This window comes from Sturnira hondurensis, unplaced genomic scaffold, assembly GCF_014824575.4.
Source record: "Sturnira hondurensis isolate 20B ecotype Veracruz unplaced genomic scaffold, ASM1482457v3 Scaffold0022766, whole genome shotgun sequence".
Taxonomy (NCBI): Eukaryota; Metazoa; Chordata; class Mammalia; order Chiroptera; family Phyllostomidae; genus Sturnira; species Sturnira hondurensis.
Window position 1 is genome coordinate 478,855 of NW_028095397.1, and position 21,300 is coordinate 500,154.

Consider the following 21,300-nt stretch of genomic DNA (forward strand, 5'->3'; position numbering starts at 1 on the left):
GGGTTTGATTCCCAGTCAGGGCACGTGCCCGGGTTGCAGGCCAGGTCCCCAGTAGGGGGCACTCGAGAGGCCAGCACACACTGATGTTTCTCTCCCTCTCTTTCTCCCTTCCTTCCCCTTTCTCCAAAAATGAATAAATAAAATCTTTAAGAAAAGGTGTGGCCAGCACCTCCTGGCAGGCAGCTCTGGGCAGTGTGCTCTGGGACACATGGGCAGGGGACCCCGGTGTCTGCCTGTGTCCGGCTTGTGCCAGGTGTTTCTGCCATGGAGCCGCGCGCTGCCGTTCGGTGTCTGAGTCTGCAGATGGTTTGGGAGCATCGGTGGGGGGTGGGGAGATAGCGGCCGAGGGGGTCCGAGCCCCTTCCCCTTGTGCTAATTCCTCAAGCCACCCTCACCCGGCCGTGGCCCTCGTCCTGGGGGTGCCAATGAACCCCGACCCCAACCCTGCCCCTCTGGGCCTGGATGTGAGTGTCTCTCCCAGGCCTCCCCCCGTTGGCCTTTCCTGGTGTGGGTTTGGGGACCCCTCGCTCCTGGCGGGAAGCTGGGCGGTGCGCCGTGTCCTTTGTGGGAGGGGTGTGTATCTGCAGACAGGCTGGCTGGCAGCCCTGGTGGCCAGGCAGGGTCTCCCAGGCACCGAGAGCTTCTCCGGCGTCACTCTCTTCTTCCTTCGTGGGGGTGAGGGGAGGCTGTGAGTGGATGAAGAGTGGGTTTGGGACTGTTGCCTCCCATTCCTGGCCGCAGTCTCACCCTTGCACCTGTGCTGGGGCAGCTGTCGATGCCCCGTGTGGATTCAGTGAGATGGGAGGAGGCCCCTGGGCCACTGAGGGGTGCAGGCGGGGGCTGTGGGGTGACCAGGACTGTCCTGTCCCATGAGGTCCCCTCCGGTTAGCCACCAGGATGGGTGAAGGGCCGACAAAACAGCCGGACTCCCTGTAGGCGGCCTGGGCTGGGCTCCGGCTGGGGCCCAGGTTCTGGCTCCAGCCTTGGCAGGGGGTGCCTGCCGCCCGTGGATGTTAATCATTACCACATCCTCGTTCTGCTCGTTCTGCCGGCAGGGGGCCGCGGCTGGGGGCCTCCGAGGGCTGGGCTCCCGTCCCCACCCACTGGCCAGAACTCACGTGTGTGGCCACACCTGGCGTGACAGAGGCTGGGCATGTGGTTTCGGTGGCTTTGGTTGTGAGCCAAGTGAAAGTGAAGGCTCCGTGGTTGGAGAACAGGGAGACGGTGCAGCCCCGGCGCCTCCGTGCCTGGGGGTATCCAGCCGGTGAGGCCAGCGTCCTCCTGTGAGTTTCCGGGCCGTGTACTCAGTTCCCTGACGCGTGAGCTAGTGAGCAGCGGGGAAGGCGAGGCGCCCGGCTCAGGACCAGCCCCTTCTTCCTGCCGCCAGTGCGTCTCCCGGGAATGATCCCTGGGTCCCACTGCAGGACTAAGTGCAGAGCCTTGAGTGGCGCGGACGGTGGACAAAATGCGAGCTCGTTCACTAAGACGAAAGGAGAAAGCTAGGCTGTCGGTGGTGGTCCTTGGGGTCGGGCTGCATGTCCTGGATCAAAGTCAAGGCCGTGCACCCTGGAGGCCTCATCAGCACCTGCTACGCACTTAGGCAATGGCAGTGAACCAGCCGACGTTGGCTGAAACCTCCACCTTTTAGGAGGCTGAGCTGTGATGCAGAGGAATGACGTTAAGGTTTAGGTAAAGGCACCAGTCACGGTGCCCAGCGAGTCTTCGCTTTGCTGGGCGGTTTTTCCGGGGCTCACGTGGAGAGAGAAGGAGCCTCTGAAACCGTGTTCATGGGGAGCTGGAGGCCGGGGGGGCTTCTGGCGGCAGGTGGGCCTGGTGTGTGGGCTCACAGGACGCCCAGTCAGGGGGCCGGGCTGCGAGCTGCCCTTCCCGCTCCCGAGAGCTGGCGGCGCGAGGATGCGGCCCTGCACTGGGGTTAGCTCTTGTTTGCCACGACAGACTGGGCGGTCAACCCACAGGAATGCCGACCGTCCTGAGCCAGACTCTGCCCTGTGGTTCAGGTGCCGGTGTTGGCGGCATTCGCCTCACAGGTGTTTTCCCGCCACGGTCGGTGATCCTGCACCAACTGGGGGAAACCGGGGCGACGGCTCTTCCACGCAGGCCTGGGGGCCCCCATGTCGTTAGTGAATGAGTAGATGGAAACAGCCAGGGGCGTGTGGTGTCGGACTCTGGCGCTCGAGCAAATGGGAGAGACGAGGGGCCCGCGAGGTTGAGTTCGAGCTGTGGCGAACTCTCGGTGGTGCGCGGGGAGCTGTGGTCTGAGTGTCGCCCAGTGAGGGCCATGGCGGGTTTGCTGCTCTCCTGTTCGGGGCCCCCTCCCCACCTGGGGCCTTGCAGGGCTGACTGCCGAGGTCCAGGTGAAGGAAGCGGAGTTCTCTCCTTGCTCGTTTTGCGAGGCCCTCGTGACCATGGGTTTCGATATGTCCACAGGAGTTACTGCAGCTGTCATCTCTCGGAGGCGCCGGGCCGTCTGAGGACAGTCTGGGCACTCTCTGGTGGGGGGGCTGGAAATGTAGCCTGTTTACAGTTCGATCTGTCCTTTGCCCACCGTTGATTTATTTCCTTTTCTTTTTCTTTCTAGGTTGCTGGCCGTGTGCAGGTGCTGAGAAGGTACGGTTGTTGGAGCTGAGTTTTAGGGGCTGGGCTTGGTGCCGACGGGGCGGGTGGTCAGCACGTGGTGATGAGTCCACAGTGTCTTCGGGAGGCGTGTGGATCGGTTGGGAAGCGAGTGTCCAGTTACTTGTGATGTTGCCGTTGAGACCTTTGTGTGTCTGTGGCTAATGCCTCAGGTTGAGGTGGCGGGCGCTGTGTTAGGTGGGGTGGGGGCAGTTTGCGCCTGCCGGCCCCCCAGGTGGGATGTTGCTTGTAAAGTGACAGCAGACGATGTCCGTAGGGTGGGAGGGCATCAGCCGACTCTGGGTGGTCAGGACCAGCAGCAGGTGGGACAGGGACTCTGCACTCACTTCCTGGGACCAGCTGTCAGGGTCTCTTCCAGGCGCTGCCCTGGCTGCATCTGCAGGGGACTCAGGTTGGGACCGAAGGCAGACACATTGTGTGTGGTCTCCCTGTGGGAAGTGTCTCTTGTAGGAGGGCCGCCTGACACAGTTACTTTGTAGAACGGAGTTTGGTCATAACAGAGCAGGGAACTGCTGAGACAAACGGTGTAAACTGGAGGCACGCACGTCTGGTCCTGACCCCCGGACTGACGCTTGCGTTCTGTGAAAGGAGGGACTGCTGCCCCGTGGCCGTCACGCTCCGCGCTCAGGAAGCCCTCTCGAGTCACCTGCAGGTTTTCAGAGCTGCGAGCCCGCCGCCCAGGCTGGGCCCACGGGCGATATTGCGGGATGGGGGTGAGACGGAGGCGGGTCTGTCAGGGCAGCCGCCAGCAGGCAGGGAGGCGAGGCCGTGTCTCGCTCAGCGGGGCTGTGTGTCGTTGCAGCGATGGCGTCCTGCGTGCCGTGCCTTCTGCTCCTGTGCGCCGCCCTCGGGGTTGCGGACGCCGCCAAGATCATCGTGGTGCCGCCCATCATGTTTGAGAGCCACATGTACATCTTCAAGACGCTGGCCTCCGCCCTGCACGCGCGGGGCCACCAGACGGTCTTCCTGCTGTCGGAGGGCCGCGACCTGGCGCCCTCGCCCCACTACGGGCTGCGGCGCTACCCCGGGGTCTTCAACAGCTCCGCCTCCGACGCCTTCCTGCAGGCCAAGATGCGCAGCATCTTCTCGGGGCGGCTGACGGTGGTCGAGCTCCTGGACATCCTGGAGCAGTACACGCGGAACTGCGACCTGGTGCTGGGCAACCGCGCGCTGCTCCGCGCGCTCCGGCGGGAGCGCTTCGACCTGCTGCTCGTCGACCCCAACGACATGTGCGGCTTCGTCATCGCGCACCTGCTGGGCGTGCGCTACGCCGTGTTCTCCACCGGCCTGTGGTACCCGGCCGAGGTGGGCGCCCCCGCACCCCTGGCCTACGTGCCCGAGTTCAACTCGCTGCTCACCGACCGAATGAGCCTGGTGCAGAGGATGAAAAACGCGGCCGTGTACCTGGTGTCCCGGCTGGGCGTCCGCCTGCTGGTGCTGCCCAAGTACGAGCGAATCCTGCAGAAGCACCGGCTGCTGCCCGGCAAGTCCATGCAGGACCTGGTGCACGGCTCCAGTCTGTGGATGCTCTGCACCGACCTGGCGCTGGAGTTTCCGCGGCCCACGCTGCCCAACGTCGTGTACGTGGGCGGCATCCTGACCAAGCCGGCCGGGCCGCTGCCCCAGGTGAGGCCCCTGCGCATCCCGGGGACCCGAGTCAGCAGGCAGGTCCGCCTTCGGTGTGGGTTTTCAGAAGAGGCAGGGTTGATTATTTGATACTGAATGCTGCTAAAGATGGGTAGGACACAGAGCCACCGGGGTCGGGGGTCCGCGGTCCTGGGGCCCTGGCCTTGCTCTGAGTGTGTCCGACATCGTGGGCTCTGGGCTGGGCTTCAGGGACTCACACCCGCCCTGGAGCATGGGCAGAAAGTGTGAGACGCTTGGTGCACTGAAGGATCCGCTCTAGTGAACCCTGTCAGAGAGGGCCTCTGCGTCCAGGCGCCACAGACGCAGTGGTCAGAGCCACGTGGACAGAGCTCTTTCCTTGGCATCATAACAGCTCAAGGTTGAGGTCAGCTGTGAGCTGCACCTCCCTCAGAGGCTGCAGGGCAGCCCTTCGGGGATGGGCCAGGCTGGGCCTCCTCTTTGCCCCGTCAAGCCGCACTCTCCATCCTCCCTGTGTTTGAGTCTCCCGCTGTCGGTGGGTTTCTGTCCCCAGGTGGACCTGGGCACCACGGTCCCCCTCTGACGGCACCTACAGCTTCTGCATGGGACCTTTCCTCCTCTTCCCCCAAAGCCCTGCCCACCCCCTCACTCTGGCTCGCTGCCTCGCGTTAGCGCCTGGCGGGGCCTCGGGGAGGAGGGGCTGCGCCCTCAGCACCGGTTGAGGACCATCTTGGGGCAGAGGTCATCACTTTTGGGACGTGATGGGAACGCTGCTTCTGGCTTTGCTGAGGCCACCCTCCCCCCACGATACCCCCACTCCTGGTGGCAGGTTTAAGGAACAAGACCTTGATAGATCTCGTGAGACCCAGGAGTGTGGGCTGGGCCAGATGGGGGGCTGTGGGCCAGCAGGTGCCCTGTGACGTCTCGTGCAGAGTGGTGTGGTCTCGGCCACTCAGGGATTTGCCGGGCCCACCTGGAATCCCAGCTGTTCTCCCCTTCTCCCCAAAAGTAGCCAAAACCCCAGACCCGGGTTGTGAGCGCAGCTGAGAGGCTGGTGGGCCAAGGCCCTTGGTCCCGTGCCCTCCACCTGCTGTCCCTGTGCCGACGTGCCCAGCGAGCGATGTGGTCTCCCTTCCTCTCACAGCCCAGCTCAGCCCTTCCCACGGGCCCCCTCCGCCGTCACCGTCACTGTCACCGTCACCATGGTGTGTGTTTGACGGCATCTTTTTTGTGGCTGGAGCATTATGGCAGGGGGCACTTCGTTTTTTCGTGTGATTTCTGATTTGACGCCGGCTTCCCCTGCGCTGGGCTTCCTGGCTGGTTCTTTCTCCCTGTGGGCTCTTTGTGGCTCGATGCTGTCCCCACAGAGACACACGTGTGCGAGGACTCGCTCCTTGCGCAGCAGGGGAGCGGTTCCGTGCGCCGGGCCAACCCTGGCTTTGGCCGCCCACAGGCTCCTCCCACGGGGACGTTCTGAGGGACCCTCGCCTCACTTTCCGAGGTGCCTCCTTCTGGGAGGTTCGGACGCCGAGGGGTGTGGCGTCCCTGCTGGCGTCTGACTCCACAAACCGTCCGGTGAGGGCCTAGGAGTGGACGAGTTTCTCCCGTGCCTGCCCCTCCAGGCCTCAGGTCCCAGCCTGGACACTAGGGTGACCGGCCAGGGGAGGCCCTGGGCTTCTCTCACTGGCAGCAGCTCGGGGCGGGGGTGGGTGTCTCACGGGCGGGCTGGTTCCCCGACATCTGCAGGGGATTGGACCGTGGGATCGGCTGGGGCTTCGCCGCCCGCAGGGAGGGGCTGGAGACTCTGAAGACACTGCCTAGGGAAGTGTGTGTCTGTTCGCCTCTGTTCCTTTCGTTGATTTCTTTCCCCAAGGCGAGGAGAGTCCGTTCCTTTGTCGGCCCCACAGGAGGGTCGGAGTCTGAGAGGCTGGGAAGGAGCTCGGGCCTTGGGGGCCGAGTGGGGTGGGCTCGGGCTGCGGGGCTCCAGAGGGGTCGTCTGTCAGGCTCCTGCTGCCGCTCCTTTCCCTTCTCCACGTGCACCCATGGACAGCGAGTGCTCTCTCAGTCATCTGACACCAGAGACCCAGAGGACGTCACAGGACGGTGGAGTGAAGCCGTGGGACCCAATGTGCTTTAGAGGGTGGGCCGTGTGTGTCAGCTGGAACCCTGAGCTTTGACGATGGGGTGCGGATTTGGGGGGCGGGTGCAGCGGTTGCGTCTGGATCCTGGGGTCCTTTTGTGGGCACGTGAGCTGCTTGTCTCAGTGGTCAGGCTGTCCACACTGGGCTGCCCCGGGCTCGCAGCCTGGCCGAGGAGGGCGGAGGCACGCTGGGCCACGTCCAGGTCCTGGCGTGGTCACCGTCAGAGCCAGCCAGTGTGGTCAGGGCTGCAGAGTGAAAGGCAGCTTCTTTTGGCAGGGAGGCCCGTCGCTGGCTCCCTGCTGGACCAGGGCCCTGGGTGTTCGACGGGAACGGAAGAGGAACGGTCAGTGGGTGCCATGGCAGCTCCGGTGGCCTCGACAGGGAGGCCGCAGTGCTGGGAAGGCCCCGTGCTCCCACCCAGGCTGATTTTAAGCGGGTTCCCCTGGCAACGCGGACAGCCCCTTCGGGCCCGATCTCGGCCACATAGCTGCCTCTCGGCCAGACCCGCAGCTGCACCTGAACGTGGGTCTCGGGAGGCTGCCCAGGACTGCAGGCCGCACTGGGCCCGGTTCCTGCACACAGGTGGGTGTCTTCCTCCATCTCGGCCCCGACCCCATGGCAGGCACTCGGTCAGGGATGAAGTTTAGGTGAACAGCCCGAGGCAGCTGGCTAGGAGTTGTTAACTCACAACCGTTTCTGTTCCCCCGGTTTGTGCTGATGCCGCTCCGGCCCCGGGGAGGCCTCCTGGCTGTGCCACTGCAGCGAGTCAGGGTGGCTGTCGTGTCCCCAGTGTGGAGGAAGGACGTCACTGTCCACCTCCCTCTGGGAGAGCCAGCCGTGTCGCTGTGCACCTCAGCGGGGACAGGGCTGCGCCCGTTGCATGGGAGGCCTGGGTGCCTCCTGTGTGCTGCACCCTCACCTCGAGGCCACAGGGCCAGGGCGTCTTCGTTCTCCCGGCTTTACAGACGCTTTTAACTCGGGGCAACTTGGTCCTGGAGACAGAGACAGGTGAGGTACAAGAGGCAGAGATCTGTCATTCTGTCCTTTGATAGAACAGCCTTGGGGACACCGAGCAGCTGGCTTCTTGGACTCCCTCCGTCTGGGAGCAGGTCAGGCTGTGAGAGGAGGGAGACCAGGGGCACAGGGCACGTAGCTCCTCACGGGGGCTTCTCGCTTCGCTCCACGTGTAACTGCTGCGCATGCGATGCCTTCCCTCCTCTCAGCTGAGCGGGGCCCCTGGGTGCCCTGTCCCCTCAGAGTTGGCAGCAGGCCCTGTGGTCCCTGCTGTGGTCACTGCCAGCTGGAGGCCACAGCAGTGTAGGCGCTGCCTTGTTCCGGGGTCTGCAGTGAGAGCCGTGGGCCGCACAGAGCCGTGGTGCCGTGGACACAGCTCCGTCTCTGAGACACCGGGACACAGTCTTTACGCGCCAGAGGCTGTGTGATGGGCCGTCGTGCTGAGTGTGTGGAGCCGGTGATCCTAACACGGTGTTCAGCTGCTCAGAATCACACGTCCACGTGGTTGTCCCTTAAGGGAGCCTGGTCTTCGCCCGCCTGGTGGGCTCACCGTGGCCTGCGGCGATTCCTGCTCCCGTTCTCGCCCTCACTCTGCTCCGTGCGCTGCCCTTCGGTCCCTGACCCCACCTCCCCCTCCAGGACCCTGTCCTTTCCTTCCCCGAGACGGCCACTCCCAAACCTCGGCGGAGCAGGGGCCCCTTGGTGCAGGCGCTGGCAGTGCCTTGCGTGTCAGCTTTCAGGACGGTGAATATTTTATGCTGAAACCGGAGGCAGGAAGACACGAGTCAGAAGAGTCAATGCCAGCACCGTCGGGCTGCTTAGTGAAGGGCAGAGGTGAGGTTCCAGCCGCGCAGGCACACTGCACGTGTCCCCCACATCCGGTCTCACTGCCCACGCACACGCGTGACTGTGTCTGAGGGTTCGCCCTTCTCCGGGGAGGTGGGGACGCAGCCTTTTCAGCTGCCTGCAGCCAGTGCCAGACCGACGGCCACCGAATCAGTCCAGAGGGAGCGGTGCCGTGGGTCCGTGCGGTGCCGACCCGTGTGCTTCAGGGGCCTGTCTCCCCTTTGCTGCCTGGAGGTTGGCCAGGCCCGAAAACTCGACCTTTCTGAGATGCCAGGAGGTGCAGAATTTAAAACGCTCACATCGCAGGGCTCTGTTGGGAACGTTCCTCGTTGGGGAGTTGGGAGGTGGTGATTCATGCTCCCGGGGTGCGGCATTTCGGCCTCGGTGACCCGCGTCCCCAGGGGGAGGGTCCTGGCTGCCCTGTCCGCCCACCGTCCTTGTGGGGGGTCAGTCTCAGTGCCCTCACCTGCAGGAGGAGGGAGCAGCTTCCTTCGGCGTCGTGGACGTTCACCGGGGTTGGAAAGGCGTTTGTGAGTCTCTCCGAGTCGGGGCGTCACGTGGAAGTAAAGGACGGCGGAAGCGTCCGCAGGAGCTGGATGTCACATGAACAGTCAGTGGAAACACTGAATTCTAGAAACATCATTTGCTGAGATGAGCTGCATTTCTGAGCAACACCCCACAAACTCCAGCCAGAAACAGGCTTTTTCTGGCCGTCTCTCTTCTGGGGGCGACAGCCAAGAGCTGAAGCAGGTCGAAAGGCCTTTGAGAAGCTGAAATAAGAGCCCGATGTCAGAACCAGCTCCTGTCCCTGACTCTCCCGGGTCCCCTAAGGCCCCTCCCCGCGCAAACTCCCCTGACTGAGCGTCCTGGACAGCGCCCCTTCGCGGTGGGCGTGCCCTCTGTTTTGAAGGTTAGTTTGTCAGACTCAGCCATCTGGTGGCAGGATGAACTCCAGGTGAATCAGGGTTTTCTTTCTTCCCTGGTCCCTGCTCTGCCGTGCAGGGCCGCTCTGCTGTCCCCCGAGCGCCCCTCCCCTTCTCCAGGGGTGCTCCCTGGCTGCCACCCCTTCATCTCTGATTCACGACCCCCGGCCCGGCTTGGTCCCGGGACTTGGCTGCTGTTCGCTGACCCTCGGACCGTCTGGGGACAGGGTGCCCAAGGTCAGGGACCCTGAGACCCTGAGGCAAACTGCTGTCTCAGCAGGAAGCCGCTCCTGCCTTCCTGCAGCCTCCCTTCCAGAGAAGGGTCGCTGCTCTAGTTTCCCCCAGAGCCATGGGGTAAAATAAGCCACAAATATCAGAAGGACCGCAAGAAGTCCTCTTCTCGGAGATGTTTCTTACTCCTCTTTAGCCAGGTTTCTCTCTCACCCGGCTGGCCAGGAAGTCCGCTTGGTTTTTCCTGTGAAATGAGACACACTTTTTCACCTTCACCACTAACTCGATTGCTTTGGGCATTTTGAGCGTGTCGGCTGTCTCCCACGTGGTAGGACGGTGATTGTTCTCAGTTCACGTCTCCATTGGATCGCTGTCAACTTCAGCTGGTCCACCCGACCGAGGAGCATCGTCCAGTGAGACATCTCCAGCACGAAACTTCGCAAACCACCTCTGACACGTTCGGCCAGTCACAGCGCCTTCACGCACTGCACCAATATTTTACATTTCAGTGGTGTTTTTCCCTTTCTCGAGAAGAGAAAGCACAGTCCTTCCAGCTTCAGTATCAAAATGGCTCCAACAAGACTCACCAATTCTGGTTTTCTACATGCGTTCTTTTGTTAGACGGTACGACAGCCGTCATGTACAGTCCAACAAAATTGTTCCCAAGGAAGTTAAAGACAACTGAGCACCAGAGGCAGCGTGAGGAAGGAGCGAACGAAGTTTCCGGCCAGCGTGGGAACCTGAGTGGACCTTTTGGCCAACCCTATCCTGTCTTTTCAAGGATGCGCATTCCTGTCAGCTTCCCCGGTTTATTAAAGGCAGTTGGCAGTGAGCGCCTGCTGTGTTTACGGCCGGGGGAGTCGTGTCTGAAGTCACACAGGAGTGACCTGATGCGTGTCCCTGGGGAGGGCCCGTCTGGGGTGGACAGAGGGCGCGCACGCAGGGCTTGGAGGGCGGCTGTGACGTGAGGAGGTGCCTGAGGAGTGGCAGGGGCTGCTGGAGAAACGAGGTGTGGACAGCTGTCAGACGTGACGGGTGGCCACGGGACCGAGGGCGCTGTGGCCACGCTGTGAGGCTGTGCCTCCTTGGAGGACAGGAGTTCTCAGTCGAGTGCCCTGGGGCCTGGGAGATGCAGTTGGCAGGTGCCTGGTTTGCTGGGTCAGGGGTGGGCCGTGAAGCCCACTTGCTGCTGTCGCCTGGCCTTCACCCCAGCAGAGCCGTGAACAGGCAGCCGACCGGCTCACAGGTTTGCACAGCGTGGGGGAGCAGAGCACACAGGGCCTCCTTCCTGCCTCCTGCCCCGTGGCCCCTGCCCACACAGTCACTGCTTCCCTCCGTGCCTTGCTGCCCGCGGCCACGTCTCGGGGACATCCCAACCCTGTGCAGTGTCTTCAAGGTCTTGGGAACCTTGAAAACGGAGTGCCTTTCCCGCCGGGGTGTCAGATTTTGCTTGCTTTTCACTGTAGCCCTAACGGCAGAGTCAGAAGCCTTATGAGGAAGAACAGACGGGGCGGAGCCTCGGGCACCCACACACCCTTTGGGTGCTTATTTTGTCCTCCTGGAGGCTCAGCGTGCGCACGAGGCTGCTGATTGCTCAGTGGGGCCGTCACCCTGACCATGGCCTCTGCCGCATCTGCAGGTCCCTGGGCCCGACTTCTGTGGGTCACCTTGGCAACCCCCGCGTGTGCTGAGAGGCTGGCTGCTAAGTTTTGCCTGCAGATATCGGGTGCATGGCTTCCCCGTTATGTGCCGTTTTCTTGTCTTTTCTCCCCAGAACCTGACGCACGGTGGGCAGGATGTGAACTGGACGAGTGGTTTTTCCTCCTCCTCACGTGCCCGTCGGTTCAGGCCACGGGCATACTGCTTGTCCGACAGTGACCAGGGGACCTGGGGTGGCTCATGGTGACACAGCACATTCGGAGGCCCGGCCTCCCCCGACCTGCATGGTGCCCCTTTGAGGTGCAGTCGGCGCCTCTGGAGAAGAGAAAGATGGGCTTCCGGGGCTGGGGGTCCCGCTGCTGCCCGTCACACGGCAGGGCAGCACAGGGGCTGGGCTTCGAACCAAGGCCTTTGCCGGTCAAATCTGGGGACAGGGTTCTGTCTGGTCCGTGTCCGTTCTGAATGGTAACGTCTGTGTTTTTGACGGTGTTTTGTTTGTTTGGCAAGGTCTGGTTGGCTGGCCCAGCAGTGTCGAAGGTCGTGTCGGCCCCGAGGTGGTTTTGAGGCTTTTCCATCGCAGGGTTTGCGGTCACCTCACCCACTGACGGTGCAGAATGGGCGTTTGCTGCCCACTGGGCGCAAGTGGGGTGCGCCTTGTGCCAGACCCTTCAGGAGGGCGAGGGGGCTGTCGGCGTGGGGACAAGAACGAACGAGCCCCTCGGTGCAGTGCTCACCCACTGTCCGGGTGTCCCCTTCTGCAGGACGGTGGGCTGCACGGGATGCGGTGTCACTTCGAGACACGTGGCGCCTCTTGTGGCTCCTGTGGGGGGTGTGGGGGGTCACAGGAGCCCCCAGGACAGAGGGCCACAGAGCAGTGAGCGGCCCGCCCTGGGCCCCCAATTCTGATGTCGGGGAGCCCAGCCTGGAAGGGGGTTACTTCTCTGCTGGGTCCGGAAGGGTGGTCCTTACACTCAGCCCTCCCATTTCTGGAGGTGGGCTATGTCCCATGGGACAGTTTACGGGGGGCATCTGTTTGTGTAGGGGATGAAGTGTGTCCCCACGAGCCCCCAGCGACTCTCCCGGCCAAGTCGAAGGTCCTGCTCCTGTACCTCCTTGTGGCGTCCCCTCCATTGCTCAGGATCTGTCACACCAGTGTCACCGGATGTGTAGGTACCGTGTGCCCATGGGTAGCGGCTGCTCCCGTCTCCCTGGCTCTGTCCCCTGGGCCAGGCTGCCCCGCTGGTCCTGAGGGTGCCACCGCAGGGGAGACTACCCACTTCTCGTCTCCTCACTGACCCCCCCCGCGCCAGGCGTGTGGGGTGCAGCTACTGGCAGGAGGACTGGAGACATGTCGTGTGTCCAGGTTGCCATCATGGAAACATGCTAACACGGGCCATGGGGCACTTGACTGTGATAGATCTGTTTTCCGTGTGCCCTCGAAGGACCTGAGGCACCTGACCTGCCAGGCCCTTCGGGGAGGCAGGTAACTGTATGGAGAGCCTATCTCCTCAGAAGCTGTGCATGAAACTCCCTTCACAGACCAAAGGTGTGGGAACAAAGTTACAGTGGCGGTTGGTTCCTGCCCCACATTTGATCTGTCANCCGCTGGTCCTGAGGGTGCCACCGCAGGGGAGACTACCCACTTCTCGTCTCCTCACTGACCCCCCCGCGCCAGGCGTGTGGGGTGCAGCTACTGGCAGGAGGACTGGAGACATGTCATGTGTGTCCAGGTTGCCATCATGGAAACATGCTAACACGGGCCATGGGGCACTTGACTGTGATAGATCTGTTTTCCGTGTGCCCTCGAAGGACCTGAGGCACCTGACCTGCCAGGCCCTTCGGGGAGGCAGGTAACTGTATGGAGAGCCTATCTCCTCAGAAGCTGTGCATGAAACTCCCTTCACAGACCAAAGGTGTGGGAACAAAGTTACAGTGGCGGTTGGTTCCTGCCCCACATTTGATCTGTCACTTGCACTCCCAGCTGGTGAGTGGGGACGATAGTCTCAGGGGAGCTGGGTTGGGGCCTGGGATGGCAGGTGAGGCTGGGGACCCTGTGGGGCCCAGATGTCCTGCTCCTTGGTGGGCCCTCCATGACCCACACGTGTGCGGGAGCGTGTGCTCTGTGTGTGTGTACACGTGTCTGCACAGGGAGGGCCTGCCCCACATGTAAATGCACCGTCGGAAGGACTCGCGTCACAAGTGCTGAGTGCAGAAGGCGGTGACTGCCCAGGACGGGCAGCGGAGACACAGGCCCTGTGGATACTACGTGGGCGTGAATAGCAATGGAAACAGCTAGCCCTGGCCCTGGGGACGGCCACCCTGTGGGCAGAGCAGGGCCCGAACGGCCAGTGCTGGGCCCCTGGGACGGCGCTCCCTGCTGGTTTCCCTGGGAACTCCGCCCTCCTCAAGTGAAGCGTTTTAGGCAAAAGCTGTTCCTCTGAGGGATCCCACAGGCCCTCTGCACTCTCTCCTTATCTCCTCTCACGGGGGCTTTCTCTCCCCGGCCAGGACGCTGGCGGGGAGCCGAGGGCCTCCCTCGGGCTGATGCCCGTGTCCACTCGGTTTGCAGGACCTGCAGAGCTGGGTGGACGGGTCCAGCGAGCACGGCTTCGTGCTCGTGTCCTTCGGGGCCGGCGTCAAGTACCTGTCGGAGGACATCGCCCACAAGCTGGCCGGGGCCCTGAGCAGGCTGCCGCAGAGGGTGATCTGGAGGTAGGCGCGCGGCCGCGGGCGGGGCCTCGGGGAGGCGCCGGCGGCCCACTGCTGGGTTGTGGTGCGGGGGCACCTGGGCGCAAGTGCTGGCCAGTCTGTGGATGAGGAGACGTCGCCTGCAGTGGGGGCAATGGGGGCAGTGGGGGGCAGGGCGGTTCCCCACTCAGCCGTCTGTCCTTCGTTGTCATGTCTCTGCACATTCAGGTCAGGGCTGGAGGCGGGAGAGGGGGCAGTGCCAAGGAGGGAAAATCATTCCCCACGGGGCCTTTTGGGTCCCGCCGAGACCAGGCCTTCAAAACACAGCAATGCACCGGTGGCCACAGCCTCCGGTGAGCGGCTCTGGCCTCTGACCCTGCCCTGGCTGACACGGAACCCGTGTGGACGGACCCCTGGACCCAGGCCTGGCGGCCTCTGGTTAGGCTCCCTTGGAAAGCGCCCGTCTGCCCGTGCAGGACAGTTTGTGTCCGTTTGTGGGCCTGTCAGGGTGGTGGTTCCAAGGCTGAGGCAGGACCTGGCCTCGTCACGTCTTCCCCCCCGAGAACCGTCCCTGGGCGCAGCCGGGAACAGCGAGTTCTCGTCTCTCCGGCCCCGTCTCCCCAAGGGCCCGTGCCCGGATGGGGGGGTGGCTGCCTGCTGCTGGGGCTTCCCGGGTTCACCGCTGGGCCCTGGTGGGGGTGAGTTTTCTGCAGGGGCCCACGTGGGTGCGCTGCCCCACCCATGTCCAGGTGGGAGGAGCCGAAGGACATCGGCCTCAGGACGAGCAGAGTGTCCGCTGTTTACCCCTCAGTTGGGAGAACCTGCGAGAGGAACCCCGTGTTCACTGTGCGAAGGGGACGGGCCCTTGTCAGCCGTGCGAACTCGCCCCGAGAATCTGACGGTGGAGCTGGGGTCCGGGCAGGGGTGACGCTGGGTTCTGAGCGGTTCGCTGTCTGGTGCGCACTCAGGTTTTCCGGACCCAGACCCAGGAATCTGGGCAACAACACGAAGCTCATGGAGTGGCTGCCGCAGAATGACCTGCTGGGTGAGTCCCCCCCGGGCCGCGGTCAGACGCGACCCACACATGTCACTGTCACGCCCAGGGGCCGGTACAGTGTCCTGGGCCCGCGGTCAGACGGGACCCACACACGTCACTGTCACACCCGGGGGCCGGTACAGTGACCTGGGCCCGCGGTCAGACTCGACCTGCACATGTCACTGTCACGCCTGCGACCCACACACGTCACTGTCACGCCCGGGGGCCGGTACAGTGTCCTGGGCCCGCGGTCAGACTCGACCTGCACATGTCACTGTCACGCCTGCGACCCACACACGTCACTGTCACGCCCGGGGGCCGGTACAGTGTCCTGGGCCCTCAGTCAGAGGTGACCCACACACGTGACCGCCACACTTGGGGGTGGGTCCATGTGTCCTGGACCCTTAGGCGTGACCCGCACACGTGACCGTCACGCCTGGGGGTGCATACATGTGTCCTGGGCCCGCAGTCAGACGTGACCCGCACACGTGACCGTCTCGCCTGGGGTCGGTGCTTGTGTGCCCTTTTTGGGACGGCGTGATGTCTGCCTCCTGGTGTCTCGGCTCCGAGACTTCCCACAGAGTCAGATCTTTATTTACCAGGAAACACTTTGCAGGGTATAATCATTTGGGCCCATCAGTGGAAACATTTAGACCAGTCAGTAACTTTGACTTTTTGGAAAATATGCTTAATTTAACCGCGTACTTCCTGTAACTCGGGGCGTTAGCAGGGAGTGAAGTTAAAAACGGCTCTGATAACGCGATGGACGTAGAAAACGAGTCTGTCCAACTCGGTGTGCTCACGATGGTGTCGTCAAAACGCAGGGAAGATGCCACGGCCATCTCTGGTTGAGAGGACCCTCCAAGGGCGGTGTGAGAAAGGGAAGGAATCTCTCAGGGAAGCGGTTTCACAGGCGTGTGTGATTCGGGTGCGTGTGTGTGCGTGTGTGAGACGTGCACGCTGCTCTCTGTCTCCCCGCAGGGCACTCGTGCATCAGAGCCTTCCTGAGCCACGGCGGGCTGAACAGCATCTTCGAGACCATGTACCACGGCGTCCCCGTGGTGGGCATCCCGCTCTTCGGGGACCATTACGACACGATGACCCGCGTGCAGGCCAAGGGCATGGGGGTTCTGCTGGAGTGGAAGACGGTCACAGAGGCCGAGCTCCACGAGGCCCTGGTGACGGTGATCAATGACCCCAGGTGAGCTTCCGCCCGCGCAGGGCAGGGCGCAGAGGCCGCTGTCGGTGCCCCGAACGTGCTCTGTGAGGGGGGGTGAGAGGAGCCTCTCGGGCCCCGCCCCCAGGAGGGGCTTACAGGGGGGCTGAGGGCCGGGCCCGTGTCCTGCTGCTGGTGTGACTCTCGGGGATCAGGGGCGTCCCTCACGTCAGCACTGGTCAGGATCTTTGCTCTTATTTGTAAAGCTCTGATGTGGGTTGAGTCGCCTGCAGCAAGGTGGCCAATTTCTAACACCAGGTCACTGGCCTTGTGTTCGAGTGACCCTGGGGAGCGGGTGATGAGCTTCCCCTGTCCCTGCCCAGGGGGTTCAGCTCAACGCTGAATGGGAGCCCCGGCCAGGGTCTGGGGACACCCCCCCAGAAAGACTCCTGGGGGGTCTGCAGCCTCCAGGGCGGAGGCCCGCCTCTTGGCACAGGAGCGGTGTGTCTGAGACCTGGGGTGCCGAGGGCGGATTCCTGCACCCGTGTTCTGCAGCTTTTCTTCTGAAGTCTAGTTTCTGCGAACACGGCGTCCGTGTGCAGGTCAGGGGCGCCGCGGGCTCTGAGGCAGTGTTAGGCGGCCCCAGAGCCTGTCGGTTCTCCCCACACGGCGGCTCTAGTGGGCTGTCCTCGACTTCCTTCCAAAGTGTTGTTAGACTGAGTTGTGACAGCTGTCATATAGCATGCATTTAAAAAAACTCATCAAACTTGGTGAGTTTTGGGGCAGCCATTTTAATACTGAACATGGAAGAAGATAAGTAACATTTTGGCATAGTATGCTTACTTTTAAAAAAGATTTTATTCATTTTTAGAGAGAAGGAAGGGAGAGAGAAACATCAATGTGTGGATGCCTCTTGGGCGCCCCCTACTGGGGACCTGGCCCACAACCCAAGCTGTGTCCTAACTGGGAATTGAACCTGTGGCCCTTTGGTTCACAGGCCAGCACTTAATTCACTGAAACACCCCAGCCAGGGCTATGCTTCATTAGTTCAAGAAAGGTTGAAATGGAAAAAAAAAAGATTTGTACCATGGATGGAGAAGGTGCTGTGATCGATCAAACGTGTCAGAAGTGGTCTGTCCTGGTACTGGTGACATTTTGGCCAGATGATCCTTTGCTGTGCGGCCGCCTCACCCACTGGAAGGTGTTTAGCAGCCCCTCCGGCCTCTGCCCACTGGAGGCCAATGGTGGGAGAGAGCCGGCAGCTCAGAGTATCCAGATCGAGCCAGAAACATGATGTCAACCCTGAGCCCAGTGGCCGCCACCACCGCCCCCCAGCTGTGCAGACGTGCCCTCTGGGTGAACACGGGACAGTGTGCTCGGGGCTCCCGACAGGCACTGGCAGCTGCTGGGGGTCTGCGGTGTGCCCCTCTCTCTCAGAGTCATGGGGCCCACCTGACCTGGGGTCACTCTGTGTTGCCTGCCCACAGCTACCGCCGGAGGGCCCGGCAGCTGTCCACACTCCACAGGGACCAGCCTGGACACCCCGTGCAGCGGGCCGTGTACTGGATCGAGTACGTCCTGCGTCACCGGGGCGCCCCGCACCTGCGGGCGGCCGTGCACCAGCTGTCCTTCTGGCAGTACTTCCTCCTGGACGTGGCCGCCGTGCTGCTGCTGGGCGCAGCCCTGCTCTACGTCCTGCTGGCCCGGGCCCTGCCCCTCCTCTGCCGACGGCTCCGCAGCTGCTGGCCCGGCCGCAGGCCCAGCGTGGCCAATGGGCACCACCACAACGGGGTCCTGAACGGCAGGTGCAGGAGGAACGGCCGCGTCCCGCACGAGAAGAAGGCGAAGTGAGCGCGCGGCCCCCATGCCCGCAGGTCCCCACCGTCCGAGAGTCTAACGAGCACCGAGCGCTGCGTCAGCCAGCGACAGCTCTAACACCCCTCCTCCGAGCTACTAACCAGCCCCGCGTGGGTCCCGTGGCCCGCGTGCCCAGCCCCGACCTGCAGAACCTGCTTCATCCCAGGGCCCACGCAGGGTCGGCACGGAACCTGTGAGCTGCCTTAGTCGCCCTGTCAGGCAGGGCCCACGTCAGACTTCGCTCTGGGCCTGGGCCTGTGTGTCCCGGGCGGGGGTGGTCTCCTTCCTGCGTGCCAGAGTGCCGAGAGGGTGGCCACCCAGCTGTTCTCCCACTCAGGGAGGGAGCGGCACCCTCAGCAGGACTGGAAAGGCAGTGAGGGTCCAGCGCCCCCCGACCAGAGCTTCACGCAGGCCAACTCAGGACTGTCGGTCAGAGCCCTGTCCCTCCCAGCCGAGCGCAGAGCGAGAAGAGGGACGGTCAGAGCGCTGGGTTTTGTACTCTCATGCTTTCGTTTTAGTTTTTTGTTGGCTTTGTCGTCCTTTTCTTACGGACTGGATGCTCCCCGGGGAAAGTGTACCATTGAGTAAATGTATAAATTGCTTGTCATGTTTTGTTTTCCCTTAACCAGTCACTGGCCTCTGGAAGAATTTTAGTTTTTTTTTCTATTTCATGTTCATGTGTAACACTGTCAACTCTGTCCTGAGACAGAGTGGCCAGGCCCTGCCTTTTCTTAAAATTGACAGGTGATGATTCCTGCTTTTGTGGCGTCTGTTTTGTAAAGTGCAGTTGTTACTGTTCAGATGTCTCAGCTCCAAAGGTCTAACTTGAAAGAACCGTCCTCGTCCTGTGTTCTGTTTTCTGGGCCACACAATCTGCATCACGAAGGTGCCAACGTGTAACCTGTCCAGAGGACCTTTGTGGCCGCCCGGCCCCCGCTCTGTCTGATCTGGGGAAGGTGGTGGAGTTTCCGCGCCTCGCCGAGTGACCGAGAACGTGTGCCGTTTCAGAAACCCAGTGTTGGAAATGCGTTCCTGTCCCCACCCCCTTCTCTCCCCCAGCAGCGGCTTCCAGGCCTGGGGGCCGAGGGGACGGGCTGGGGACCATGCCCACCGCGGAGCAGAGGTGCCCGTCAGCGGGTGACATCAGGACCCCCAGCGAGCCCCCCCCCCCCCCCCCCGTTGGCTGCAACTTGGAGTTTATTTCAGGTCGTTCTGTTTACTTAGCATTTGCACTTCGTGTGTTGAGCTTTATTTATTGACCGTCTGACCTCCCGGGTCTGACTCCCCGTGACGCTCGCCAGTGTGGGGAGGGCCGTGAATGTTCCGAGCGCTGTCCACTCCACGCATCAGGTGACACGTGGCGTCACCACCTCCCACCGGGAGCCGCCGCACTGTGCGTGAGCGTCAGCCGTTTCCCCCCAGCCGTGCAGCTGCCTGTGCAGCTCTGGGGACACTTGGAGACACAGTGTCATCCACACAGGTGCACGAGTCACGCCTTTGCACCGTGTGGCCGTGGAGGCGGGGAAGAGGCGGGCTGTGAGCGGTGGGCCGGTGCTGGGCGTGGCGTGTGCGAGGGGCTGGGTTCGATGTGTTTGGAACAGGATGCGCTCGGCAGTGAGCCCTCGCCGGGCGAGGGAGCGTGACCTCTCTCCACTGTGACAAACTTAAACAATAAACATGAATTAAAAACAGACGTGTGGTTTGAATGCACCTTCCGTTCGATTTCCCGTCACTGCAGCATGCATGCTATAAATGTGCTCCCGAGAGGGGCGTCGGGCCCGTGTCCGTGTGCGTGAGCACGGGGGTCCGTTACCTGTGGGGATGTTTGTTACCGGGCAGGCGGGTCCATTCTCCTCCAGGCACATCCACGCAGCTCTCGACTCGGCCCAGTCGCGATGATCAGGGGCAGGTTTTTCCAACAAGCGGGTTGTTGGCCACAGCAGGTAGATGGAGTGTCTCCACACGTGGGCTAGATTCTCCACGGAAGCAGGTGTGGTGATGGGGAACCTGAAAACTCAGCATCCCAGCCCACAGCGTCCCAGGGTGTCCATCCCTGGTGGCATCTCTGGGCTACACTGGAAGGAGAAGAGCTGTCTGGGGCCACACATTAAATACACTGTGAAACGTAATCACACACACACACACAAGTCTCAGGACATTTTAAGTAACTTTATGATTCTGCGGTGGGCCACATTCACAGCCACCCTGGGCTGCATGTGGCCCACGGGCCAGACACCCTCTACATGGTTTAAGCCCGGCCTTGTGTGTGCTCCGATGACCCCGCGCTGCTTCCCACGGGTTTCGGCTTCCCTTCTGCCGCCCTCACTCTGTCCGTTTCATTAATCTGCCTTTCCCTCCGAGCTCGTGTCCCCAACACCAGGCCTGGGTCCCAGAACCAGATCAGGTGTGGCCGCGACAGTTTTCAAAGCACATGCAGCGGAAAGACAGACACTCGGAGCCCAGGACAGCAGAGGGACCCGGCGTGGTGGCAGGCGCAGCCCTTTGGGTAGGAAATGCCACACAGCTGTGACTGTGGTCCTTTTCTGCCAGAAAGGAAGGACACAGGCCCTAAAGTGATAAAATGAGGAAAAGTTGCAGGCAGACCTAGAAGACGCACATGTCAGCTCCCGCCTTCTACTCAGGTCCCCGCTCAGTGGCCTGTGACGTCCCCAAGCCTGGCCACAAGCGGCGAGCCTCGGGGACAGGGAGAAGCAAGACTGCTTTGCTCCTGGCCCCTGACTCACTCACTCCTGGAGAGAGAGGAGGGGGGGGGCGGGGAAGCCGCAGCCTTNTCCTGGAGAGAGAGGGGGGGGGGCGGGGAAGCCGCAGCCTTGCATGGCCTCCCGCCAGAGGCGGATGCCGGTTCGTCTCCTCGAGGACCTGGGATCCCCAGACAGGTGCTGGTGTTTTGAGTTACGTGTGCCTCCATCTCCGGCCGGGGGCCGCCTTCAAGCGAGGGCAGGAATGGGCTTCAGCTGGTGGCCACGTGGCCAGCCTGGGGGAGGGCCCGGGGCTGGATCCTGCCTCCGCAGCCAATGTGGTTTAAAGGTCACCCCTGAGGGGTCTCAGCCGCACCCCAAGGGGCTGCTGCTCCTGTGAGCACCGTTTAGGTGCTTTTGACCGAGAACCAAAACACTGTCTCTCCAAATCATAAAAACTGTTGTCCTCTGAAAAAAAGTGCAAACTTCTGTATGTAAGTAATTATTCAATAAATAGTCATTAAAATAAAAAAGTTGTTAAATAAAAAATGATCATTGGGTAAAATAGTAAAAATAATAAAAAAGAAACTCACTGATTTCACACCTTAGAGGAGGGAGCTGAGTTGCCTCCAGGGGGCACCACGTGTCAGTTAATAATTAACATCAATTCAATTAGTTAATAAGTCAATTCTATTAATGTTGGAGGTTACAGCCTGAAATGTCGCAGGGGGCGGAGTGGCAGACTGCAGCTGTCCTGCTGGGCACCTCGTGAACAGGGGAGTCCCTTCGG

General features: G+C 62.0%; 1 protein-coding gene across 1 annotated transcript; it reads left to right on the top strand.

Moving 5' to 3' along the window:
- The first annotated feature begins 3,459 nt into the window (after window positions 1-3,459).
- UGT8 (UDP glycosyltransferase 8) lies at window positions 3,460-19,501 on the top strand. Its single transcript, XM_037036310.1, has 5 exons — window positions 3,460-4,281; window positions 13,644-13,786; window positions 14,731-14,807; window positions 15,780-15,999; window positions 17,442-19,501. Exons 1-5 carry the CDS (start codon window positions 3,460-3,462, stop codon window positions 17,803-17,805), a joined length of 1,626 nt encoding a protein of 541 aa, XP_036892205.1. The 3' UTR covers window positions 17,806-19,501.
- The last annotated feature ends 1,799 nt before the right edge of the window (window positions 19,502-21,300 follow it).

Coding starts and splice junctions, on each gene's coding strand:
- UGT8 (XM_037036310.1), top strand. CDS start 3,460: ATGGCGTCCTGCGTGCCGTGCCTTCTGCTCCTGTGCGCCGCCCTCGGG. Junction 4,282..13,643: donor CGGCCGGGCCGCTGCCCCAG/GTGAGGCCCCTG, acceptor CTCGGTTTGCAG/GACCTGCAGAGCTGGGTGGA. Junction 14,808..15,779: donor GCCGCAGAATGACCTGCTGG/GTGAGTCCCCCC, acceptor GTCTCCCCGCAG/GGCACTCGTGCATCAGAGCC.